Here is a 25,943-nt window from a genome sequence, read left to right as displayed (position 1 = left end):
AGCAACGGGGGATGTTTCCCTTGGGGATCCAGCAGAAGCAAGGGTGCTTTAACAGACCTACAGTGATTGTGATACCTGTGGTCGTAACTTATTTCTGATGCCAAAAGCAGCGCCACTGCAGTGTCTTTGTCAGCAGAAGCTATTCTCTGGTTAATATTTTTGATGGTTTTTAAGAAACAGCTGTTGCTGAATGGTCAGCTGTGATATCATAGTGTGAGATTTCTCTGCACTGAGCTTCCGAGCTCTGTGGCTCTGGGAGCTTACTGGTGCTCAGGATTCACTGCTCGCAGTACTCTCAGCTGTGAAGGTTGGTCCCCTGCAAGCAGTGAAGGGGCAGAAGTCACAAATCCCACTCGGGTTTTAAGAATGATACCATAGAGTTAATTAGACGGTAGTCACTTTATTTTTAATAAATACAAAAAAGGGCTTCTTAGAGACCTATATAGATCAGCAGTGATGGCAGATTAAGTATCTGGACGAGGATGTAGGGCAAACATACCACAATGCTCTCGTTCAGTCAGTAGTTTTACTAAGTGTGCTTTCCTAAGTGCATGGTCCTAAGGTGTCCTGTCCTGATTGTAACTGAGAGGAGAAATACGCCCTCTGTATGTTAAATATGAAGGCGAGTATAATAAAAAATCTCATTTTCCAAACAATCAAAACTAAAGTGAGTCTGAGTGCTTGTAGAAACAAAGTGTTTGCCTAGATGCTGAAATCACCGCTGTGCCTTGCTGTCCTATGGAACAAAGATAGCAATCAACGTGATCATCCTTAACACCAAGGAAGCCTTGTTGAGGCCTCTCAGGGCTGGCACAGCTGCACTGCTGGCCCAGGAGTTGGGGATGGGGCCAAGCAGCCTTGGCTGCAGCACCCTGTATGGGCCGGGTGGGCAGAGCTGCAGGCAGGGTGCTGCTGCTGCCAGCAGTCCCAGTGGCACTTTAAGGTTTGCCATTGTATTTTGTTAACTGTCATCACAAGCATCATCCAGAACATTTGCTGTTTGGTATTTGAACAGGAATAGTACTGATAAGCCACCATCTCGTTAGCTATTGCCTGAGAAGTGCACTAAAACTATTGTAAAGATTAAAACAGGTCACATGATCTTATGGAAACAGTGTTCAGGTACCAGGGTTCTTCTAATAAAAACTGAAATACTTTTGCAAGTTCTCTGCCCAAGGTGTAACTTTCAATATTTACTAATTGTGATTTATCAGATGCTGAAAGATGCTATTGCATCTCATTTGTTTCCTAACTATAAAAAAAAAAAGAAAAGAATAAGTTAACAAAAATTTCCTAGTGGAAAAAAAAAAAAAAAAAAAATGCTGTCTTTATGTTTTAAAAAGGAAAAGCCTCTGACTGACTTAACCTCACGCCTTGTGTTTGCTGGCTACTTTCCAATGCTGAGTGTGAAGATGATCCGGCCCAGGAAGCGGTCGCTGTTAACGTCATTGATGATTCCTTTCCCGTTCAGCTTGCACTGAATGTGGACCAAACTATTCCTCTTCACGTCTGTGAAGTGCATGGCCACCAGGGGGGACGTGTAGTTGACCTGAAAGAGAGAAAGATGTGTTGAGTTCAGTTCAGAGCAGCATAGCAGGCAAGGCTCCGTTTGTGTTTGGTAATACCTTGAGTAATTGCTTCACCACTGAGGGGCAGCTCAGTGCTTTTTCCTATGCCCATCATCACTCCAAGCACCAAAGCAAAACCGCCGGCGGTGCAGGCTGTCACTGTCAGGAACAGCTGCTGCTGTTCAACTGCCCTGTGCCAGCTGCTCGCCTTGCAGGGATTTTGGCACATCTGCCACTGAAGGTTCTGGGGGGGCTTTCCCTCCATGCCACCCCAGCGCACCCTGCCCCAGCACCCTGCTGTTGGGAGCTCTGGAGCCCTAACAAAGCCGTTCTGCTGCTGCAGGAGCTGAATGTGACCAGGGAAGGGGTGTCCCTGAGGGTTTCCTCTGGTTTGACAGGGACGGAAATAGACTGCTGTAATCCCAGTGCCTGCAGCCTCCCTCCTGCACCTGCCCAAAATAGCCAGAAACACACCTCTGTACCCACTCCTTTCCCAGGAGGGGTAACAGCTGCTGGGGCATCTGTGTCCTTACTTACGTGCGTAAGCTTGCCGTAGTAGGGGTAATACATGAGGTCAAATGTGCCGTTTCCAGGGTAGAAGTCCACTGACCTCAGATCGCTCTCATTGCCTTTCTGGGATTGAAACAAAACAAAGGCACAGTGTGTGGGACACAAAATGCAGGGAGTTGAAGGAACTTAAGCCCCTGTCTCCTGCAGCTCCCCATCCCTGCTGCAGCAAGCCAGAGAACCTGTGCTCGGAGGGCATGGGCAAAGGTTGCAGAGTGTGCCGTGCTCTTTGCTGCTCTCTGTGCCTGGCTATTTCACTACTGCAAGAAGGGTATGGACCACGTGCACTGTGTGGGAGCTGCTCCTTCCCCCTATGCCGCTTGCAGAGCACTCTCGGGGTGGGGGCTGTAGAGGGATGCAGCTGTTCCTAATTCCTGACTGTGGGATAACGGGAGGGAGTCTGAGGGGCACACGGCTGAAGTGAGGGCACAGCAGTACCTGCACTTTGCAGTCCACGTTCACAGGGACCCCAGCACCAGGGCGGTAGCCTATGATCTGCAGAAACAAAAGACATCCACAGCTGTATGTAGCACAGTGCCACGTGTGTGCTGCCTTCCCTCTGAGGGCTTTTGCTCTTGCTGGCCACAATGCTCAGGAGGAGCTCAGTGTCTCACAGCCCTGCACTGTGCCACTTGCCCATGCCTGAGCACAGGGTGGGCACCTGGCAGGAGGGGCAGAGCAGAGTGTTGGGAGCATCCCTGCTGGAACGCAGCCACCTCCCTGTGTGCAGCTTGCTCCCCTTTGTGTTCATTTTGCCAACAGTACACACTGAGCTGTCCTGGCATTAGAAAATTGCAAATGAATTTGGTTTTATAAAAATACCCATTACAAAGACACAGCTTGGGGCGCAGCATTAAAGCTCAGTTCCTCCCTGAGAGGAGTGTGGCACACGTCCTGAGAGCTCCCAGCCCTTCATCAAATCAAACCCACCCAGTTTTGTAGTGCTTCTTTGTAATACTTTCTGGCAGGTACAGGCAGGTTTGGATTTCTCATTCCCTTTTCCATGGACCTGGGAAGAGGCTGAGTTTTGGGCTCTGCGCTGTTTTTAGCCTGTCTGCTGGGGTACACTGAAGGGAGGAACAAGGACAATCAGAATTTCTCTACCCGGTTCATCTTCAGCAGGATGCAGGGCTGGCCCTTAGAGAAGCCAAATGTCGGATCCTCGATCCCTGAGCAGTTCTGCAGCAGTGAGCGCTTGAACTGGCAGGCCTTCTTCTCCTCACTGTCGTTGCCCCCTTGGATGAAGTACTGTCCTGAGACGCACTCGATGTTCTTCTCCTCTTGAACTTTGTCATCATAAGCTGGTGCGGAGCAAGAGACTCGTTAATGCTCCTCAAGACCTGCTCAGATCCATGTTCTGAGTGTATCCAGATGCCAAGGATCACACCCAGGAATAGGCGTGGAATAGGACGGTTTCCCTGCTGCAGCTCCCAAGGCTTCCAAAGCCTCCCTTCCAAGCAGGAGCTGTGAGACACCCACAGCTGATCTCCCTGTGAGGATCCCTCTGCACAGGGGCTGAGGCTGTTGTTATCTTGCCCAGCCCTAGAGCTGGGCTCATCACCACCCCATCCCCCCCACATGTTATCTCAGCCCTTGCCCCACGCTGCATCCTGTGTGCTACACCACACATGTAAAAGCCCTGCATTGCACAAAGCTTGCCCGCATTGCAGCCCCCTGCCCACCTGCGAGGAACTGGTGCATGCTGTCCACATATGGCTGCCACGTGCTGGGCTTGGAGACGTTGAAGGCAATAGTAAAGCCGTTCAGGTATGGTCTGATCATTACTCCTGGGAGTGAGACAGGTGCTGTTAGAGTGAGGCAAGGCCGGCCATGGGCCTGGGGCAGCAGTGCAGGGCTGGGCGCACTGTGGTTAGGTCAGGCCCCAGCTCCCAGACAGCCATCCTCCTCCTCCACCACCACTCACAGCACAAGGCAGCCAAGGGCCCCCTATGCACCCAGCCAGAGCAAGGCTAGGTCTTGCATGCTTCCCACCAACATGAGAACCCAGGGAAAATGCTGCTTCTGCCATGGGGAGAGGAGGTTTAGAACATTATCTCATATCCATTCCTTCAAATACTATTACATAAAGCTACTCTTGATTGGCGCTTTGAAGATCTGAGGTATAAATTGACAGCTAATGAAATACTGTTTATTCCTGCCTCCCTAGCCCTTCCATCACACCTGGTGGCAGCGGGGCACTGGGGCTGTACCTGGTGGAGACACACGGTCCCGGTAGGTGGGTGTGTAGGGACTCAGGGTGAGCAGCATCACATACATGCAGAAGGCAAACATCCCTGCCAGGCACGTGTAGAAGATGAAGTAGAACAGTAAGATCAGGCCTGTGGAGCAGAGGGCACACAACTGTCAGTGCAACCAGAGCACTGCCTGCAGGGATGCACAGCTGCTTCAGAGCACCAAGCCCATGGCAGGGAGCTGCCAGCCCATTCACCCCGACCCTGGGATTTTGGGCTGCCAAATGGACACAGTGCTACCGAGGTCCTGGGTATGGGACAGCTGCCACCCATTTTGTGGCACAGCCCTTCTGGAGCTGGGTCGGACACAGAGGTGCTCCCACCACAACTCGGGCTGCCTCAGCCCTGACGTCCACAGTCCGGGGTTTGTTTTCCTCTGGGCCAGGCTGACGGCTGAGGATGTCTCATGAGGCCGCAGCCTATGAATAACACCCCCCGGCTTTGAGCAAAGCAAAGCCTAACTCAAACATTTCCCAGGAGAAACGTGACAGCGGCGCAGAAGGAGCCCTGGGAACGCAGCTGTGTGCAAACACGGGGCTGGGAACCGCTACAGGCCTGCGTCCTGCTGCGGGCTGTGCTGTGTGGATGGGGCTGCCACCGGGGCGCTGAGCTCTGATGGCCGGGACGTGGCACCCTAGGCTGGTCAACATCCACCTCATCACCTGTGACAACAGAGTGTGAAATACAGCTCTGTCCTCTGTTAAATCTAATGCTCTCAGTGATCTCCCAGGCCCTCCAGGGCTGTGTATGTATGCGAGCCCAGCCATGCAGCACTGGGAGACACACCAGCAGCTCACTGTGCCCTTCCCATGCCTGTAATGCAGCACCGCATCCAGCCCCAACACGATGCTCTGCTGCGGGCACCGTGCAGTGCCTGAGTAACAGAAAGGGGACAGGGATGAGGATGGGGACGAAGATGGGGACTGGGATGGGGATGGGACGTGAAGAGGGATGGGCCTTTCCCAGGCAACTTGCCAGGTGAGGGGTTATTCCCCACTTGCAGTGGTAGGAGCCAGGTGGTGGCTGCAGCAGGGCCAGGCCCTGTGCTCCCTTGGACTCTTCATACCTACCCAGGACATACTCTGGGCAGCCTGAAGTCTTTTTTATGTGTTCTGGATGAATACTGGCATCCAGACCAAGGGTGATTTTCTGCTCATCCTCACACCCCCCCACTCACTGGCTTTATTGCTCCCCTCAAATGTGCAGCCCTAGCAGTCTGAACAGAGCAGCGGTCAGAGCTAGAAAGGACATTCCCAGGCAAGTGCATCCACTGTGAAGCAGAAAATGCAATGGCTGCTGAAAATGGGGCTCAAACAAGGACCTACCCCAGCTCTTGGCTGTTCTCCCCATGCAGGTTCTCTCCTCTGGGTTCCACAGGAAAGTCTTCATCTCCCCGGCCAGGTCTGCCCATGTTTTGTTCCCCATCTCTGCCTTGGTCTCTGCCTCCCTTCTGTCAGGATCCTGCACTTTCTCTTCATGCTTATTTTCCTGGAAGAGTTACAGAGCACAGCCCCCACAGGCAGCCTGAGCATCTCATTGGCCAAAAATAAATGCAAAAGCACTTAATAGCTGGAAATGTTTCAAATTTCCATTTTCCCATCATCACTCTTGAGTTAAGGAGAGGCAGTTTTGGGCTGTTGTGACAGAGGCTCACCGAGATCCCAGCATTCATTTTCCCATGGCACAACATCACCCCATGTGCCACCCTCCTGTCCCCACGTGTACAGAGCTTTGTCTTTTTGACACAGCCACGGGACAGCCTGCAAGTGGGGAGAGCTGGGGCTGTTCCCATATGTCTACACCATCTCTTATCACAAGCCCATGTTTTCCGTGTTACTGCAGACAACACCAGGCAGCATTGTTTAAGAGACCATCCACTTTATTTCTCTTGGCAGGGTGCAGACACTGCTTGCAGCTCAGGGCTCGATGTGACCTGGGGGCAGAGTTTGGGCAGTGGGATGCATTTCTTCCCAAAGCTGCCTAGCCTTGGGTGAGCAGTCTTTGTTTCAAGGTTGGATGCTAGATTAGGACACCAGATGGAAGGCACACAAAACAGAACCTGGATGCAGTCTGTCATCTGCCCGTGCAGTAGCACAGGGCTCAGTGCTGCTGGCTGGCTCTGGCTGTGCCTACTTCCATAAGCTTGCCGTGAGTGCAGCCCCGCAGCAGCTGCACTAGCACTGGCACTGTGTTTGTGCTCAGGGCCATGGAAACCCGCTGGCCGTGGGCACCTGTTGGCCCAGCAATGTATTTATACCCTGCTGGTTGTCTGAGGACACAGCCAACGGCTCAGCAGAAACTCTGGCTCAGAAATGCCTCTGAATGGAGGGGACTGAACTCTGCTTATATATACAGACACTGCAAAGCAGTGAGAAACAGGGAGAGACATGGGTGTGCTCTGCAGGCAGCTGCCAGGACACCTGCAGGGACAAATGATGAAGAGGAGGAGGAGGAGGAGAAGGAAAAAAGTGTTCTCCCTACTCCCACTCTCCTCCTCATTAAATGAAAGAGTTATGGCACGGGGAACACAGGGCTCAGTGTTGCAGATCCAGCACCCAGTGAAGGTCCCTTGCTGCTGGCTTGGCAGCGAGCAGAGGGGGCCGGGGCAGCTGGCCAGGCCATCTCTGCTGCAGGGTGCTGAGGGTGGGCAGCATGCAGGGACTGATGGGCAGCCACAAGGAGCTGCGCAGAGCTGTTATGGGTGAAGTCAGCTCTGTGCTGCAACCCCACCAGCCTCACAGCCTCTCACCCCTGCCCAGGGCACAGTGCTGGCGCTCTGCAGAAGCACTGAGCAGAATTTCCAAAAGCAGAGCTGTCCCTTTCCCCACCGTGAAATGAGCTGCAGCTGCAGCCCCCAACACTTACCGGCCCCTGGCGGGTGCCTCCCTCAGAGGCAGCAGTCATCTCCATCCCCGGCTCTGAAACGCAGACAAACGCAACTGTTAGCACTGCAGGAGTGCAGGGCTGAGCCCAGCAGCTTCATGCCCACCACGGGGCCCCCACTCCCCTCTGCAGCCCCCAGCCCCGCCGCTGGCTCCAGCTGACCCATGAGGCCAGGAGACCCCCGCCTGCTGCAGCCGGCGAACCGCACTGCTTTGGCTCGCTCGCCCAGAAGACTTTGATGCTCAGCAGCAGATCAAAAAATAACTTGCTTTCATAAGACGGGTGAGCTCAACGCAACAGGATCCCACCCTGAGTGCAAGGCCTTGCCACCTGGTGCCCTTTGCAGCCGTACTGTACTGCTGGAGGGCCTCCAGCAGCGGCAAACATCCGACAAGGGAATGCGGGCTCTGCGAGGAGAGGGGTGTCTGTTCACAAACACCGGCACATCACTAGGGCTCTGCGTCTGCACACGTGTGCCTGTCAGTCACCGTGGGATCCTGCTTCACGTCTACAAATCCCCCCCGGTACAGAGAGGGGCAGCAGAAGGGCAGGGTGATATTTATCCCCCAGGGGTCTGTCTTGGGACCGGTGCTCTGTAACATCTTTATCAATGACATCGATGATGGAATCGAGTGCACCCTCAGCAAGTTTGCTGATGACACCAAGCTGAGTGGTGCAGTTGACACGGTTGAAGGACGGGATACCATTCAGAGGGACCTCGAGAGGCTGGAAAGGTGGGCCCGGGTGAACCTGATGAGGTTCAACACGGCAAAGTGCAGAGTTTTGCACTTGGGCCGGAGGAATCCCAAGCATCCATACAGACTGGAAGGAGAGGTCCTTGAGAGCAGCCCTGTGGAGAAGGACCTGGGGGTCTTGATAGATGAACATGAGCCAGCAGTGTGCTCTTGAGGCTCAGAAGGCAAATGGTATCCTGGGCTCCATCAGAAGAGGGGTGGCCAGCAGGCACAGGGAGGTGATTGTCCCGACTTTGCCCTCCTGAGGCCCCAGCTGCAGTACTGCGTCCAGGTCTGGGGCCCCCAGTACAAGAAAGACAGAACTGTTGGAGAGGGTCCAGAGAAGAGCCACAGAGATGATCAGGGGACTGGAGCACCTCCCCTATGAGGACAGGCTGAGGGAGCTGGGCTTGTTCAGCCTGGAGAAAAGAAGGCTGCGGGGTGACCTCATTGCAGCCTTTCAGTACCTAAAGGGAGCCTACAAACAGGAGGGGAATCAACTCTTTGAAAGGGTAGATAACTGCAGGATGAGGGGAAATGGTTTTAAGTTGAGGGCGGGGAGATTGAGGTTGGATGTCAGGGAGAAGTTCTTTACAGAGAGAGTGGTGAGGTGCTGGAACAGCTGCCCAGGGAGGTTGTGGATGCCCCATCCCTGGAGGTGTTCAAGGCCAGGTTGGATGGGGCCCTGGTGTAGCGTTAGGTGGGATGGTTGGTGGCCCTGCGTGTGGCAGGGGGTTGGAGATTCGTGATCCTTGAGGTCCCTTCCAACCCTGGCAATTCTGTGATTCTGTGATTATCCCGTTGCAGCCAAGAGCACAGCATCGGCCTCCTGCACCAGGAGGTCAAAATTTCCCTTGTTGATGAATTATGGGTGCAAACACCTGCGCTGGGGGTACAGCACTGGGGTCCCACCACCGTGCAGAATCAACGTGCTGGGAGCAATGGGGTTGGTGGGAGGAAGCAGGGATGAGGGGCTTGGGCACATCGCTTCCACAGGGCCAGACCCACACAGCTCTGCCAGAGGGCCCGGAGAAGATCGAGCGGCGTTCAGACTGCACAGACCCACCGGCCCAGCAGCGCTCTGCACAACTCTCGAGGAATAGCAGGAGTGGCTTTACACCATCGCGGCTTGTTTTACACCATCGGGCCCGGCATAAGCGCAGCACCAGACACCGGCGCGGCTCATCCCCAGGCACCCCACCAGCACAGCCCGCAGACCATTTAGCGGCGGGGGAACACCGCCCTGCCACAGCGCCGCGCCAAGGCCCGGGGCCGCAGCAGGGTCCAGCAGGCTGTGCGCCATCCCGCACCCGCACGTGGCCGAGAGCCGCTCCCGGCCGTGCGAGCAAATGGGCGCGGCGGGAAGGAAGGGGTTCTGGCAGCGGCCCCGGGCCGTGCCGAGCTGCCGGCGCTGACCTGCGGGCTCCGCGCAGCCTTCGGGGCCGTGGGCGTGCGGACACCCGCACCGCCTGCACGCCGGGCTGTGCCGGTTCACCCGAGGCGAACGGCTGCCGCCCTCTCCGCTAATTGCTCTGTGCTGTGCTCCTGGGGGAGGCTGGTAATTAGGCCGGTACCCGATAGATAGCGGGAGGGAGGGGGAGGAGAGGTTGAAGCAGAGAGAGGATTCGCTCCTTTTAACTTGATGAAATGTGCTCCGACTGGAGATAATGGCACGATTGGCACTTAGCGCCTCTCAGCCCGGTGATTTACAGGCAATCGCGGAGCCCGCTGGGGAGGTGCTTACAGCCCCATTTCGCAAAGCCGGCGCGGGGAGCGGACGCCGAGGGCCGGCCCCAGCCCAGCGCCGCGCCTCTCCCGCCCGAGCTGAACGCCGGCGGCCGGCACAGATGTGAGCGCGGCACCGGGCTGACAGCAGCCCCGGCCCCGTTGCCCGGCCCCTCGCCTTCAGCCCGCCCCCGGCCCGCCGCCCGCCTCTGCCGCCGCGCAGGCGCCGCTCCGCCGCTGCCCGGGCTGTGGCCGCGGCCGTGGCCCGGCGGGCTGCGGCGGGCAGCATGCGGCAGTCCCTGACTCAGCAGCGGCCGGGCGGCATCGCCCTGCCCGACTCCGTGGGTGAGTGGGGGCCGTACCGGGACTGGGGCCGGGCCGCCACGTCGCGCGGCGGGGCGGAGGGGCGCGGGGCCGCGTCCCCGCATAGCGCGGCGGGGGCTGCGCCGTGCCCGTGGGCTTGGGGCGGTCGGGGCAGAGCCCGGGCACGGCGGGGCGGCACGGCGGCGTGCGCCGTCCCGAACTCGGCGAGCCGTGCCGGGAAGCCCCGCTGGCAGCTCGCGTTCGGAGCGCCCGTGGCCGCCGTGCGAAGCGGGCGTTGCGGAGGTCTGACGCGGGAAGCGTCGCTTTGAAGCCGGCGCGCGTTCCGTTTCGGCGAGAGGAGCCGGAGCGGTGTGCGCGGCACCGACTGCGTGACACCGTTCTGACGGCCGGGCACGGCGCTGCGTGTGCGCGCAGCCCGCACTGCCCGCCTCGGGGCACCGGGCGCGGGCTGCGCTCCGGAGAGGCGTGGAGCTGCGCTGCGCCGGCCGGGGCGGGGGGCGAGTCGATGTTCTCGGTGTGCGTCTCGGTTGTGAGCTAGGAAATAATGCAAACGTGTCGGTGATGCCCCGTCCCTGGAGGTGTTCGAGGCCGGGTTGGATGGGGCCCTGGGCAGCCCGGTCTGGTATTAAACGAGGAGGTCGGTGGCCCTGCGTGTGGCAGGGGGTTGGAGATTCGTGATCCTTGAGGTCCCTTCCAACCTGGGCCATTCTGTGAAATAAGCTCCAAACGCGCAGGCAGCGTGCTTTGGGCTAAGTGTTTGCTGTCACCTCGCACTCATCCCGCCCCACAGGGTTGCCCTGCACGGCCGCTGTAAGGAGCCCGGCTGTGCGAGGAGCGCTTACCTCACGTTGTGGGGGCCAGCAGTCGGTGACTGCGGTGCTTTTAGGTGTCCTGGAGCGCTGCAGAAGCGCTGGTGTTTGGGAGGCAGCAGAAGGGTGGGATATGGAATCATAGAATTATTCAGGCTGGAAAAGACCTTACAGATCATAGAGTCCAAATGCCATTTCCCCTCGTCCTGTCACCAGTGAGAAGAGACCAACCTGCTCTCACTGCAATCACCTGTCAGGTATCGGAAGAGAGCCATAATGTCTCCCCTCAGCCTCCTCTTCCCCAGACTGAACAGCCCCAGTTCCTTCATCTCTCCACATAGGACACATCCTCCAAGCCCTTCACCAGCCTTGCTGCCCTTCTTTGGCCCTGCTCCAGCACCTCCGTGTCCTTTCTGTACTGAGGTGCCCAAAACTGAACACAGCACTCGAGGTGAGGCCTCACCAGTGCCGAGCACAGGGGCAGGATGACTTCCCTGCTCCTGCTCACCACAGCATTGCTGATCCAAGCCAGGATGCATTGGGCTTCTTGGCCACCTGGGCACAGTGCTGGCTCACATTCAGCCGACTGCCCATCAGCACACCAAGGTCCCTTTCCATCAGGCAGCTTTCCAGCCACTCCTCCCCAAGCCTGTAGGGTTGCCTGGGGTTGTTGTGACCAAAATGCAGGGCCCGACACTTGGCCCTACTGAAACTCATACAGTTAACCTCAGTCCGTCCATCCAGTCTATCCAGGTTCCCCTGTAGTGCCTTTCTCCCCTCAGGCAGATCAAGACTCCCTCCCAACTTGGTGTTGTCTGCAGACTTAATGAGGGTGCACTCAATCCCCTCATTAAGATAATGAAGATGTTAAATAGAAGCAGCCCCAGTACTGAGCCCTGGGGGGCAGAGCTTGTGACCGGCCGCCAACTGGATTTAACTCCATTGACCACAGCTCTTTGGGCCTGGCCATCCAGCCAGTGTTTCACCCAGCAGAGAGTACAGCCATTCAGACCAAAGGCAGCCAGCTTCTCCACAAAGGTGTTATAGGGGACAGAGTCAAAGACCTTACAGAATCTTCATGAATTGTAACACGGAGAAGTCTAGGTCTTATGCTACTAGCTTATTTTCAGATTTGGGAGAATAAAATGAGAGTGCTGATAAAAGGTGCTGCCTGGGCTGCTCCAATAGTTATTTAGCTGCCTAGATGTTAATTGTAGCTAAGAGGTCCTTGCTTTTGGTCCTTGCAATGTCCCCATACTGCAATTACAACTGTTCTTAGGGTCACAAGCAGGAGGCTTAGAGGAGCATTTCTTCCTGGAGACACCAGTGGATCAGCAGGATGGTCCTTTCCCTGCACACCCCTCCTGCCCTGCACCTCCTGGTGCACCGCCTTGTGTGGCTGATGGCACCATGCAGCCCATGGAGCGGCTTGGTGAAGGGCATCCTGCAGTGGGTGTTGTGCCTGCACTGTGCAGGGGCAGAGCTGTCCCCATGGAGAGGGAACTGGTTTGTGTATCAGCATGGCTGCTGGGGTGAAGGCAAACGACATGGGTAGCTTTGCTGCCAATATATTCACACCCTACAGAAGGGCCTGTGGGCACGTGGGATGCACATCTTCAAGACAGCAAGCTGCCTTTGGAGCCTGAGGGACTCCTGTATTTGGCAGATGTGGGCAGGGCATTTGTGTTGGGCTTGGCCGAATCCTCTCCACCCAGCTGAATTATGAATTCATCTCTGCAGCTGCCAAGGAGCCTGTGTGCCTCAGGTGGGGTGTCCCATGGGTGAATTGCTTTAGCAAATAGGATATGCTTGGCAGGAGTAAAGGCAGCCCTGTGCTCTCTTGGGGTGCATCCCTGCCTGCTTCTAAGTACCCTGTGAGGTGCAGCTGGTGATGTGCACACACCTCTTAGGAGCCTCTGGAGTGGGGAAATGTGTTTGCCTGCTCCATGGGTGCTCTGGGGAGCCCTGCACTGTGGGCTGTGATTTGGACTTGCCCCAGCAGCAGGTGCAGCCTGGGGCAGCAAGGAACCATTACAGCCCATTGCTGTGCCAGCTGCTCACTTCTGCTGGGTTGTGTTTACATAATGTATGACATAGAATCAAAAGGATTGTTCTGAAAAGGGGTTTAAAGATTGCAGAATAGGCACTGAACAAGAACCCCTGCAGATGTTGCTGAGCATAAGATGGAAGCTGGCTTTTCTCTTGGCTGATGGGATCACTATTTTATATTTATGCTCATTTGGGAGATCTATAAATACATTTAACAAAAAAAAAAAAAAAAAGGAAACCAGAATTAGGCAGCTGTATGTGAGTTTCCCTAATCCACAATTCATTATTCAAACATCTAAAAATACCTGGTCCTTGCTGAAAGAAGAGGTTGCTGCTGCAGGAGGAGTGGCTGTGACTTTATTTGGAGAACTGTGGACACCTTGTGACATGTTTACAGCCAAGATTTCCCTCCTCAAAACAAGTGGGTACAGTATGGCTGTTTGACTTAATGCAAGCAGACAGACCAGAAGAGAAATGAGTGCCTTGTGGTAGTGTTTCTCGTTAGCTCAGTTGTCCCAAGGAGGCTCTACTATATCTAAATGAGCTTTGCAAAGTTATGGCTCTTAAAGATCTCTTCATCCGCAACCAAGCAATGATATGTGCCTATTCAGGTGTTCTAGTAGAAACTGATAAAGCACATTAGTGAAGGTGAAAAGGGGAGGCCAAAACCAAGAAAGGAGATTCACTGTGATGTGGTTGGTGGTGGGAGGAAAAAGGCTGTGATACCGTGACTGTCCCCAGATGGAATTAGCAAATTCTGTTGTATATGTGTGTTTTTAGGGTCATTCAATAGAAGAAAAAGAAATTCCCTCTACGTAACTGTGACTCTCCTCATTGTGTCAGTATTAATTCTAACGGTGGGCCTAGCTGCTACAACAAGAACCCAAAATGTGACTGTTGGAGGTTATTACCCAGGGGTTATTGTAAGTATAGAACTCCTAGGTAGGTCTAGAAAACGTATTGCCTACAAAGTCCCTTGTGATGCTGCAAATGTTATAAAGGGTGATCTTGTTCTGAATACTAATGTATGCTCAGCTACTTCATTGCCATTTGGTTTATTTGTTTTATTATTATTTTGCACCTGCTGCTCATTCCCATGCAAAAATCCCATGTCAAGTGGCAGTTTCCCCAGAGCTTAGGTAATTACATGCTTTTGATCTAGAAGTGAGACAGATAAATAGGTCTTACATCAGTCAAGGCAACCTGAGTACTTCGTTAGCATGCATCAGATTAACCCCAGCCAGACAGGACCAGAGGTGCCAGGAACAGCAGGGAGTCTAGATCTTACAATGAAAGTGTTCCATCTGAATGGATGCACAGAGATCATCAAGTCCAGTCGTGAGATACTGCTCATGTGAACTTATGGTCCTAAAGTTCCCTTGCAGAAGTGTTCAACAACTGGGAGTCTCCGCATGGAGAACTGCTCTGGCAACTTGCGGGCAGGGCATCTACATCAAAGCAGCTAACGCACTGATTTTTATTTTTCTTTAAATCAACAAATGAAAATGGGCTATTGTAGCTTCAAATAGCTTAAGCCAGAGAAGCCCACTGGTGCCCAGCATTCCTGCCAGCAGTGTACAGCCCTTTGCAGAAGTATGTGGGGAGAGTATCTCATGCCCATCCCAGCCTAGCACTGCATGAGCTACACAGCATGTCTGGTCTGTTGCTGTGCGTGTCTGAGGCATCTTGTAAGACAGCACAAAAAGGACCAAGCTGCAGCTACTTTTGGCTCCTGGGAGCTGAGCGTGGCCGCAGCCCTCCAGCTGGAAGTTTCTGGTGTGACAGCCGTGGGTGCTGCACGGTTGGGTTCAGAGCCTCAAAGTTGGAGGCATAAAGCCAGCTCAGACAGGCAGAGAGCTGTTTTTGCCTTCTTGCTCTTTGGTTTATTTACTGTGCACAGCTGATCTCTGGGAAGCTTTTAATTCTCTGTGGAGAATTCTACAACAGAAGAAAGCCCCTCTGCAGCCCTTTGTGCGGAATGTTATTACCAACAGCATTTAGTCTCTTTGATTTAGGATCGTTTTTCTGGCTCGTCCCAGTAACTCTGCGTTTAGACCTGATGTTTTAAAAAGAGAAGCAGTGAGGAAAGGTGCTGGGCAGGGTGGCAGGCTGGCTCCTGGCTCCCCGCACTGTCAGTGCACAGGCCTCTGCCTGGAGCAGCCCTGGGAGCGCCACAGATGGCGGGCTGGTGAGCACAGCCCCGTGACATCTCCCTTGCTATTTGTGCTCCAGCAACGTCAGCATCGCTTACATCTTTCCTGAAACTCAGTCTGCTCAATGCTTTCATGAATTCCTGCGCTTGGGCAGGTGGAGGCAGCCTGCCTGTGTGTGTAAGCCCTTCACCAGTTTCCCCCTCGGTCCATTAATCTGCTGTGTGGAAATGCGTGACAGCCTCGCCTGGCTTCCCAAACAGGAAGACATTCCCGTTTGCTGGTGGATGCTTCAGTAGGCACTGAAAGCAGCTGATGCTTTTTAACAAGCTGGGCCCTTTCCCTTTGTTGTGCTGAGGGGGCCCACTGCAGCGTGGGCTGCCAGGGAGGTGTCCCTGAGCAGTGACTTCTGCAGCACGCAGCAGCTCTGCACCACCCCAGGGGCCTCTGTGTGCAGCCGTGGTGCTGCACTGTGTTGGTGAGGAAAAGGAACCAAGGAACCGCAACGCTCTGGTGTAGTCTAGCTTAGTGCCCCTCAGCCCAGGGCTGCAAAGTGAGTGAGCAAGCAGAGCCGGAAGCTCCATCCGCAGTCACACAGCAGCCCTGTGGCAGTCTGGGTGGCAGGCAGCTGCCCTGGATGTGATGGCTCTATATACATGCTGTCACCGTCATCTGGTTGGCACAGGCTTCTCTAAGAGCAGATCTGCGCAGTGCTGTCTGGCCTGATGCTCTCTCCTGCCCTGCTTTCATCTCCTATCTTGGCCAAGCAAAGACAGGGAGATAGGATCCCCCTGGCCTCTGCTCCTGAGGAAGAACCGAAATAGGCACTGGAGACCTTCCATCCTTCAGGGGGATTTTTTTTTTTTTTTTTTTCGCCCCCACGAATAGTGCAGTTCCTCACTGATGCATCTGGTAGAGCTGGAGCTGAGGACAGGATGGCAGGTCTGAAGCCAGGCAGCTGTCACCCTCAACCCTGACCACCGATCCCTTCACAGCTACTTCTGTGAACCCTTCAACTGTACCTCCATGGGAAATAGCATCAACTGTGGATGACTGATCCAGGCTTGGGAAGTCTGGATTGCAACGGTAATGCTCAGCAAGCAGGAGTAACCATCAGGCAGGCACAGAGGGCAAGTGCCCAGCAGCAGCCACATCTGTCACAGCTCTTTGCGAGGCAGCCACGTTCAGGAAGGGGACAGTGCCTCTGTGAAGGCCACGGACAGAACATGGCTCTCAAAAGTCTCCTTTGCTTTTCCTTGTTAAAGGCTGTCCGTGTGGTACAAGTGCCCTCCCCAATTAGAACAGCTTCAAGCATTGGTGTAAATGATTGGCCTTTCTTAGGCTTTTACTGGCAAAACCTCTTCTCTAGTGGTTCCTTGTCAAGCAAGCTGACCTGGGACTTTCCTCTGGAAAAGGACTTTTGTTTGTATTCTCTTCTCTTTCCAGACAATTCTATCCACCAGCAGATAACAATGATGTAATTGATGCACATTACTAAGGTCTCTAGTGAAGAACGGTTTTTTTTTTTGTTTTTTTTCCCCCCATTAATTCAGGACGAGAAGCCACTGATTTATCTTCTCCCATTAGATGTAGTGGATCACTCTAATTTCTTCTTTTTGAATTATCTTGTATTATGTTAAGTCTTTCACCTTTTGGTTTGTGGCTGCTCTGAAGTGCCACGTGCATGTTTCTCTTAAATGGGTTGGATCAAGTTTAAAGGGCACAGAATGGTTTTCTTCAATGTTTGCATTAGGATTGCATTGCCAGACAACTTCCCTGCTGCTGGATATCACCAGACTGAAAATATTACCAGGATCCATCTCTCTGTATTGCCTGGATTGCTGAGCTTTTGGACTTGAAATCGAACTTTAAGACTCCCCTTATTTAGGGAAGATGAGGATGGTTGTTTGCTCAGGCTGAATAAAATAATAAGGGACCAACCCAGGGGCAGTTCAGCAGCCCCCCAGCTCTCTGCCCCACCTGCCTGCAGCCAGGGTACTGAGCAGTGCTGGGTGTCATTGCTGCGCTTCACACCATGGTAGCTGGTCTCTGATGTGGGGACAACAGTCTGAGAGCTCAGGGTGCAGCACAGATGGGATAGATGGGAAGCAGAAGTTGGCTCAGCTGCTTAACTTTAATCCCCTGCTGCTGGAGACAGCAGCCCTTGCTGCTTCTGGTTTCGGCACCAAATTTTACAGGGATTAAGCAGAGCAAGGTAAGATTTGACACCGACTCTTCATCATGTTTGTACCTGCTAAGCTCTGCTCATGCCTCTCCTTGTTAGTACTGGGTTTGTTAAAGCTTTGCTTTCCCTTCTGACATCTTAAATATCGAGTACAGGTTACTTGGCCTGTTCTTGAGTCACTGCAGCTTATTTGTGCCTTACCCTGCTTCCTCAGGAGCTGTTCTGTTACTTAGGTTTCTTATCTAGGTCTTTACCACCCTCATCTATCAAATGACTTTATAGCCTACTGAATAGGAGCAATAGCAATTGTAGGACTTTCCCAGCATTTCTCCTTGTCAACCCAGAGTTCTGCTGCGCACTGACAAAAGACCTTTCTGGTTATGACCCTTACAGAAGCACTTCTGGATCTTCCTTTGTAGTTCCCTGTTTTTAGCCTGGTTGAGGTGTACTCTGTCCTAGAAACTTCTCCAGCTTAGCTGAATAGCTTATGGCCATAGAGAAAATGGGGTGGGAAGCTGCTCCTAACTGGTTTTGCTGAACTGAAATGAAAGCAGAGTTGTCAGCAAGAGGAAGAGATGCTTTTGCTGGAGTAGCTCCTTCTGTTAGCTGGGCTAGTGTGAGCTTCTGGTAAAAGACCCTGACTGATGAAGCATCACTCCTGCAACTGAGGGAGTAGAAGGTGTCAAAAAAAAAAACCAAACCTGTTTCCTTAGTATGAGTTCTCTTTTATTTCATACTTCATATCAAGAAACTGTGAGCTGAAAAAACTTAGGTGATTGCTTACACCCTTGGTGAGGTTACCGGAGTCTGGTCCTGAGATTGCTAGTGGTGTCCTGCTAGGTCTGCATCTGAAGGCTACTGAATGTTGGTAGGGTAGTTCCAAGGCAGCAATCCATGTCCTCATCCACCCATTTCTGAGCATTACCAGGGAGGGTGCTGGAGACAGAATTCATCCTTTTGGTTTTTACACATGCTTTTGGTGTTACACGAGGGGTATGCTTGACAGTCCCAGCTAGTGGGAGACTCCACTAACTTCCTTGCTGAGGGAAGAGTGCTCATGAATTCAGTGTGCTCTTTTTGTGCTTCTGGATTTATGTTCTGTGTGTATGTGAAATACTTTGGGTGTCTTCCTGATCTAAATGCTAACACTATGTTGTCTTTCAGCTCGGTTTTGGGTCATTCCTTGGAATAATTGGATCAAACTTGATAGAAAACAAAAGGCAAATGGTAAGTTCATTATGCAGAGGTGTTTTTTTATCTGTTTATTTTTTAAGACTAATTCAAATTCTGCGTGTAAAGAATGTTATTGGTTTTCCTAACCCTTCCAGGCTAGCATTGCATGCCTCATGAGAGCTATAGATGTTTCCTGGCAGCCCAGGAGAACAAGGCTGTTAACCCAGATACTTTTCTAAATTTGAGAAAACGCTCAAAGAAGCACAAAGTGACTATAGACAGTCTCATTGAACTCAGTGGGATTTTTCAAGGGCTTGAAATAGAGTGTTTGGAGATTTCAGGATACTTGGCACTTCACAGACTTATGCCCAGCACATTTTATGTTGAGCTGTCACAGTATGTGACACATAATAGCCTAGGTATAATACGTTTATGTTAAATCAATACATTTATTTTAAAACTTTTAAAATAAATTCCTAGAGGCTTGAAGCTCTGTGAAGACTGCTTTTGGCCACATTCTAATCCAAGGAAAGGACAGAGAAGGAGGTCAAACAGCCAACCCAGAGACTGGAGGGGAAAGCCAGCAGAGGGCCCATCAGAAAGCCAGGTCTGAGGCTGAGTGCTCAGAGATAGAAAATTCTGCTCTTGGAGAACAAATGACTTGAGACTGTGACACAATGAAAAGAATCAATAGTGATATAACTGCAAAGCAGCCAACATCTCCAGTGTTGCTGATTGATGCGTGCGTTTCTATTCCTTGTTTTCAAACATCTCTTGAAGCAGGAATTAAAACCAAGACATTTTTTCTGTGCAATAGAGCTGCAGTTGGGGTGTGAGAAGCATGGAAGGTGCTGCTCACACCAGGTATGCAAACCACGACTCTCTGGTTCTCTTCTCACACTGCAAGGAAGGTTCTTATGCTGAGAATCTTTGTGCAATGGGGACAGAGCACTGCAGATTGCCTTCTTTGATAAGCTCAGGAGACTTGTGTGTGGTTCTTTGTGTCTCTTACATCCCCTTGCCATGTCTTGCAGGTGCTGTTTCAAAACCCTCTCTTTTCTCACCTGTGCTGAAGGCAGCAGCTGTAGCTCATTGGAGCATCAGCAGCTGCAGTCTCCATCCAAACTCTGCCCACACCTTAGAGGCAAGGTCCCTTCAGGTCTTCCCACTCTGAGATGGCACAGGGGGATGATGCTGCAGCTGTCTGACCCTGCAGTCTGTCCTGCTCGCCCACCAATGTTGCCTGCTTTTGCAGCAGTGGAATTTCCTCTGCAGGGGGACTCATGGATGCTTAGCAGTGTCTGCTGCTAACCAGGGCTAAGGCAAGCTTGGCTGAGGGAGTCTGGAAAAATTCCCGCATGTACTGGGCTGCCCTTTGCTTTGCTAGAAATGTAATCCCCGCAGAGCATGTGCTGGCAGCAGGGAGGGGGTGGGACAGACCCTGCAGGAGAGGAAACCTTTCTTTCCCAGAGTCAGACAGGGTGTGGGGTAGGTGGGCTTCCCGGTGGCTATTTTTTGCTCTTTTTACCCTGACTGTGCAAGAAGAGAACGTCCTGTTCCGTCTGTGCTTGTAGGGTTTCCAAGCCAAGAGGCTCACTGTGTAATAGCAGCAGGTCAGAGCCTGGTTGAGCAATCGTTACCTTATACCAATCCATTTCACACATAACTGCTGGTAAATAAGCTGGCTACTTTTCAAGGATACCTTTCTGAGACCACAAGAGCTTTCCGTCCCTCTGAACAAGAAAGCGGGCAGAGGAGGCAGGAAACCAGCATGGCTCAGTAAGGACCTGCTGGGCACGCTGAAGGCAAAGAAAGGTGTGTACAAGCTCTGGAAACAAGGCCGTGTCACCTGGGAAGAATACAGGGATGCCATCTGGACTTGCAGATGTGGGATCAGGAAAGCCAAGGCGCAGGTGGAACTGAACTTAGTGAGGGATGTGAAAAACAATATAAAGACATTCTACAGGTATATTGGCCAGAAGAGACAGGCCGAAATGAGTGTACCTCCTCTGGTAAATGTAAAAGGAGAACTGGCTTCAAGAGAAAGCAGAGGTACTGAATGAGTTCTTTGCCTCAGTCTTCACTGGCAGCCAGGATTCTAATATTTCTCATGTCCCTCAGCCCTGCATCTCTAAAACTCTAGGTTGGGACTGGGGCAGTAAATCCCCCCCCCCACCGTAAGGGCACAGCAAGTCAGAGACAGCCTGATGAGACTGAACGTGTACAAGTCTATGGGGCCGGATGGCGTGCATCTCAGGGTTCTGAAGGAGCTGGTTGAGGTGGTTGCTGAGCTGTTCTCCATCATATTTGAAAAGTCGTGGCTGTCAGATGAGGTCCTGGATGACAGGAGGAAGGGTCACATCACTCCCATATATAAGAAAGGGAGCAAGGAGGACCTGGGGAACTACGGGCTGGTGACACTCACCTCTGTACCTGGGAAGATCATGGAACAGATCCTCCTGGATGACATGCTTGATCACATGAGGAAAGGGCATGTGATCCGTGACAGCCAGCACGGCTTCACCAGAGGAAGGTCATGCTTGACCAATCTGGTGGCCTTCTATGATGGAGTAACGGCATCAGTGCACAAGGGAAAGGCAACTGATGTCATTTACCTGGACTTGAGCAAGGCCTTTGACACGGTCCCCCACCACATCCTTATCTCCAAACTGGAGGGATGTGGATTTGATGGGTGGACCACTCGATGGATAAGAAACTGGTTGAAAGGCCGCAGACAGAGGGTGGTCATCAATGGCTCCATGTCCAGGTGGAGGCTGGTAATGAGCGATGTCCCCCAGGGGTCTGTCTTGGGACCGGTGCTCTTTAACATCTTTATCAATGACATCGATGACGGAATCGAGTGCACCCTCAGCAAGTTTGCTGACGACACCAAGCTGAGTGGTGCGGTTGTCATGGTGGAAGGAAGGGATGCCATTCAGAGGGACCTCGAGAGGCTAGAAAGGTGGGCCCGGGTGAACCTGATGAGGTTCAACATGGCAAAGTGCAGAGTTTTGCACTTGGGCCGGAGGAATCCCAGGCATCCCTACAGACTGGAAGGAGCGGTCCTTGAGAGCAGCCCTGTGGAGAAGGACCTGGAGGTCTTGATGGATGAACATGAGCCAGCAGTGTGCTCTTGAGGCTCGGAAAGCAAATGGGATCCTGGGCTCCATCAGAAGAGGGGTGGGCAGCAGGCACAGGGAGGTGATTGTCCCGACTCTGCCCTCCTGAGGCCCCAGCTGCAGTACTGCGTCCAGGTCTGGGGCCCCCAGTACAAGAAAGACAGAGAACTGTTGGAGAGGGTCCAGAGGAGCCACAGAGATGATCAGGGGACTGGAGCACCTCCCCTATGAGGACAGGCTGAAGGAGCTGGGCTTGTTCAGCCTGGAGAAAAGAAGGCTGCGGGGTGACCTCATTGCAGCCTTTCAGTACCTAAAGGGAGCCTACAAACAGGAGGGGAATCAACTCTTTGAAAGGGTGAGTGACAGCAGGACAAGGGGAAATGGTTTTATGTTGAGGGAGGGGAGATTTAGGTTGGATGTCAGGGGAAGCTCTTTACTATGAGTGGTGAGGTGCTGGAACAGCTGCCCAGAGAGGCTGTGGATGCTCCATCCATCCCTGGAGGTGTTCAAGGCCAGGTTGGATGGGGCCCTGGGCAGCCTGGTCTGGTATGAAATGAGGAGGTTGGTGGCCCTGCATGTGGCAGGGGGGTTGGAGACTCATGATCCTTGAGGTCCCTTCCAACCCAGGCCATTCTGTGATTCTGTAAAAGACAGCGTGGCTCTCACCTGGCTTGTTTGTTTATTCCAAAGGGCCCTGGATAGCCAATGTCTGTTATTCTCATCTCTGTCATCATGTCCTAAAAAGCATGTGTGACCCAGCTTTGCAAGGATTGCGTTACTGCTGCCTGTTTGCAGGCTGGCGTGAGTCTGCCCTGACAGTAGAGGACACGCAGTAGCTATTGCTCACGGTCTCCATATTTTATTCATATCTTGCTTCAACCAGGGGTGCTTAATTTTACAGTGGGCAGTCTTGCCCATTATGTATTTCCATAGTACCACAGGCAGTGCAGAATGCTTTAATTTTTAGTGGACTTCACCAGAGCCCTTCTTTAAGACAGAGTGCGTTGCTCATTACTCAGTCACTCGTGGTGATGTCAGGATGAGCTAAAAGCAACTTCTGCAGCCATGTTCCTGTGCCTGTTTCTGCCCAGGAGGTGGCTGGGGAGCACGAGGACCTGAGCATGCCAACTTGGCCAAAGGGAGAACTGACCTGAGTTTGAATTCTCTCCAGTCTGCAGACAGAAATAGCCAGCTCCCCTTTCTCCCACCCCAGCAGATTGGCTTTCGTGCCGCGTGTCTGCGCCTTGCACTCAGCAGAGCAAGGGAGAGCATGGTGGTGCCAGCAATGAGGACAGCCCTGCCTTTTGTGGAGCTGCGTGGTCAGTGCTTTGCCAGCTGAAAGTCAGCACTTTGTGATGCTGTGTGACAGCCGCTCATGCCATAGGAAAGCCATTACTACCAGCTTGACAAACCTTGTGTCGCTGTAACGTTGTCCAAAGGCAGCTTCAGAGCGGAACCTGCCTATTTTAGGGTTCCTACGTTATCCAAGCCTGGTTTGTCTTGTCTGAATGCTACTCAGTGTAGCTGACTTCAGGCTTTTCTTTCTCCAGCTCAGGGAGAGGAAATTGGCATATGCGAGGGTGGCAAACGCATTTCTGACACTAGATCCTTGGATCCTAATGAGGCTGTTATAAAAGTATCATAATTAACTCTGTATCATTTTAAATAACTGTGTTAGCAATTCCTATCTGCCAGTGGAGAGGACAAATAACCTAATTGTGTGTACAAAGTGTTTGGCTCACTTCCTGTCTCCAAGGGTTATGCTTTTAAGGGAGGATATCCTTCCATGTATGCATGAAGTGCAGGAAAGCACAGAGAGAAACTCATTACAGAATAACCAAAGCTGTAGAAAAACATTCCTTCTACTGGGATTGTAAGAAGCTGTGCTCACTTTCCCCCCTTTTGTGGTTTCACTGGTTATGACAGAGAAACAGTGTGGCTGTTGTAACTAACTGACAGTACCAGAAACAGAAGCCACTGTGGCTGGTGGGCTGAGATGGCCAGAGGAACATTCATATGAGCAGATTGCCTGCAGCTCTCTGGGTTGCAGGGAGAAGAAATTCCTCTTTTCTCTGCAGGGAAGAGTTAAGGACAAGCAGCAGCCAGAAGAGGAGGTGTATGGTCAGCCTAAATTTAGCACTTTGGAGTCATGGAAGATCTTATATTACAATATCAAGTTGTCTGGCACGACTGTGCTGCTCCTGCTGCCTTGCCTCTACCTCCGTGGGAGAACAGGCACCTCTGAGACACACATCCCATTGACTTCAATGAGACCAGTCTGTGCAAACATTTGGGTCATTGATTGCTTGAGGACTTATTGACTGTGGTTTCTGTATCCGTGTGGAAAGGACGCAAAATGTTTGGTTGTGGAGAAGCACATGACGCTTTGCTTTGTTTTCCTTCCTTAGCTGGTTGCATCGATCGTCTTCATCAGCTTTGGCGTCATTGCTGCATTCTGCTGTGCCATAGTAGATGGTGTCTTTGCTGCCAGACACATAGTAAGTGCTTCCAGGAAAACCAGAATCCTGCAGTACTTTTACTCTAGGAAAACAGGTGATGTGTTCACATCCCACATCAGACCACATCCAACTCTGTAAATACATGTCGTGTGCTGAATACTGGTTTAAATTGCAAAATGTAGAAAAACGTGTCAGCTTTACAAAAATATCCTGAGATGAGCAGTAAGCATTAAGATGTTAAAACATTGCTTTAGTTCTTCTGTGTATGCTTCATGTGTTTACTGAATTAGCTGGTGCCAGGTGACAAGGTAGGAACAGTTGCATGTCTGACTTTGCATGTTGTGTTAGCAGGAGCTTCTAATGCTGATTGAACTGCTGGGTGCTGTAGTTGAGGGAAGCCATTGGGTACAAAGCTCTTTGAGGGCTTCAGTACAAACAGGAAGTGATTTCCCTGGGCTCCAAGTCCTGCTGCGGTCACGACCGGTCAGTAGTACAGAGGGACATGCAAAAACTTCAGCTATTAGTATAACAATGGAAAAAAACATCATCCCGTTTGAAGTTTTAAGTTGAAACTTAGAACTGCAGATTTTCTTTTTCCCACAACGTTGGTGTTTGATGGCTTTTCTTAAAAAAATAATTTATTGTTGCAAAATGAGATTTAAAAGACTCATTTTGAGTTTATTTGTAATCAGAATGGAAAGAAATGTCAGGATGTCACAGTTACCATCGGCTCTTTGTTCTTTGTTGTAAAGCAGACTCCTCTTTCCTGCCTCGGTTTGTTCAAGCAGTAGAAAGGCAGTGGGACGGCCAGGTTTGCTTGCAGGGCAGATGGAGCTCTGCAGGTGTGTGGTAGGTCCCCATTGTTGACAAGCAAGCCGTGACCACCTCTGACCCCTTTCAGGGGCTTGTGAAGTGTGAGCACTGATAAAACGATGAGGCTCATCCAACTCCTGGCTGATCCTGGCCATGTGGAGTGGAGCCCCGCAGGTTGGCTCTGAGATTCGGGGCGCTGTCCTGACAGGCTGGCTGATGATGTGAGTGGGCACTCGGTCCTACTGCTGCCAGCATGCTTGTGCGTCTGTGGCAGAGCAGCGAGGGCTCTGGTTTCTGCCTCTTGATTAACGGGTGTGCTTTTGGCCTCGCTTCACCTCCTAACCACCCAAGAATGTCACCGTCTGGCCAGAGACGTGCTCCCAGCACCCAAGCACATAGCGTTCCCTCTGGGGCTCTGTGTGCTGGGTGACACCCGCAGAGCAGAGCAGGACGGCTGGGACACGGGGCGTCCCCACAGCTGGTGTGCACAAATGAGGGAGCTGCCACTGCCTGCCCTCACTGCGGTGGGAATTCAGCATTGCATTTTGGGAAGCAGGCTGCCCGTGAGCGAGAAGGTAATGTGTTTGTTTGTGAGCTGAGCCGTCCCTAATCCTCCAGAGGTTTCCCACCATTCACTCAGGAGCCCAGAAGGACAGATTTCCCGACAATTTGATGATAAATTGTAATGATTCAGCATGAAGAGCCCTTGGAAACACTTTAGGTGGCCCCAGGAGGCCTCTGTGGATATGAGAAATGAATGAATAATTTATTCCTTGCGGGGCAGAAGCCCTGCCTGGGTGAGGCTGGCTTAAGAGCTGCTGCTCCCACGTAGTTGCCACAGACATGCACCCCACAGCACTGCATCCAGAAGCTCTTGAGGGCTGGGGTGGTGGCTGCAATGGCTGGATGTTGAGGCAGAGCAGGGCCAATCTGAAGCCTGGCCCAAAGGCCAGCAGGTTTGGTTTTTGCTGGGGCATTAAACCTGGTGCTCTTCTTTTGGCAGGACCTGCGGCCACTGTATGCAGGACGATGCCAGTACTACTCCAAGAGCACCACACCACCAGAGGTGAGAGCAGGTTGGGCTGTGCTGCCTCCTCGCAGGGCTGGCTTCACCTTGCAGGTGCAGAAGCCCC

At 52.5% G+C, this 25,943-nt stretch overlaps 2 protein-coding genes across 7 annotated transcripts in view; one reads left to right on the top strand and one right to left on the bottom strand.

Annotated features, from left to right (window-relative positions):
* Positions 1–380: 380 nt before the first annotated feature.
* On the bottom strand, positions 381–7,571 carry ATP1B4 (ATPase Na+/K+ transporting family member beta 4). 2 transcript variants are annotated; one of them, XM_031602741.2, is made up of 9 exons: positions 7,496–7,571; positions 7,253–7,305; positions 5,713–5,875; positions 4,346–4,474; positions 3,818–3,922; positions 3,240–3,436; positions 2,574–2,630; positions 2,106–2,201; positions 381–1,549 (listed from the first exon to the last, which is right to left on the bottom strand). In XM_031602741.2, the coding sequence occupies exons 2-9, from the start codon at positions 7,295–7,297 to the stop codon at positions 1,388–1,390; spliced, it is 954 nt and encodes a 317-aa protein (XP_031458601.2). In that variant the 5' UTR covers positions 7,298–7,305; positions 7,496–7,571; the 3' UTR covers positions 381–1,387. The 2 variants fall into 2 exon arrangements, with proteins under 2 accessions (XP_031458601.2, XP_090006501.1); XM_090150375.1 differs by having other exon boundaries at positions 7,433–7,531.
* A 774-nt stretch (positions 7,572–8,345) lies between these two features.
* TMEM255A (transmembrane protein 255A) overlaps positions 8,346–25,943 on the top strand; it is a 28,122-nt gene continuing 10,524 nt past the window's right edge. For 2 of the 5 annotated variants that reach the window (XM_031602737.2, XM_031602736.2), the window contains exons 1-5: positions 9,933–10,074; positions 13,692–13,834; positions 18,411–18,473; positions 23,947–24,036; positions 25,814–25,876. In XM_031602737.2, coding sequence (XP_031458597.1) covers positions 10,017–10,074; positions 13,692–13,834; positions 18,411–18,473; positions 23,947–24,036; positions 25,814–25,876 — 417 coding nt within the window. In that variant the 5' untranslated portion in view covers positions 9,933–10,016. Of the gene's footprint in view, positions 8,517–9,932; positions 10,075–13,691; positions 13,835–18,410; positions 18,474–23,946; positions 24,037–25,813; positions 25,877–25,943 lie in introns of those variants that run through there. The other 3 variants (XM_090150373.1, XM_031602738.2, XM_090150374.1) reach the window with 3 other exon arrangements.

This window comes from Phasianus colchicus, chromosome 14 (genome assembly GCF_987193195.1).
Source record: "Phasianus colchicus chromosome 14, bPhaCol1.hap1.1, whole genome shotgun sequence".
NCBI classification, from domain to species: domain Eukaryota; kingdom Metazoa; phylum Chordata; class Aves; order Galliformes; family Phasianidae; genus Phasianus; species Phasianus colchicus.
The sequence above is the reverse complement of the archived record's forward strand: the minus strand, read 5'-3'. Positions and strand labels throughout refer to the sequence as shown.

Bases quoted from the DNA above. Each gene is read 5' to 3' on its own strand.
- ATP1B4 (XM_090150375.1), bottom strand. The intron at 2,631-3,239 runs GTAGAGAAATTC...TTGTTTCTGCAG, and splicing joins TCCTGCTGAAGATGAACCGG to ATCATAGGCTACCGCCCTGG. The intron at 1,550-2,105 runs GTAAGTAAGGAC...TCTCTCTTTCAG, and splicing joins ACTACGGCAAGCTTACGCAC to GTCAACTACACGTCCCCCCT.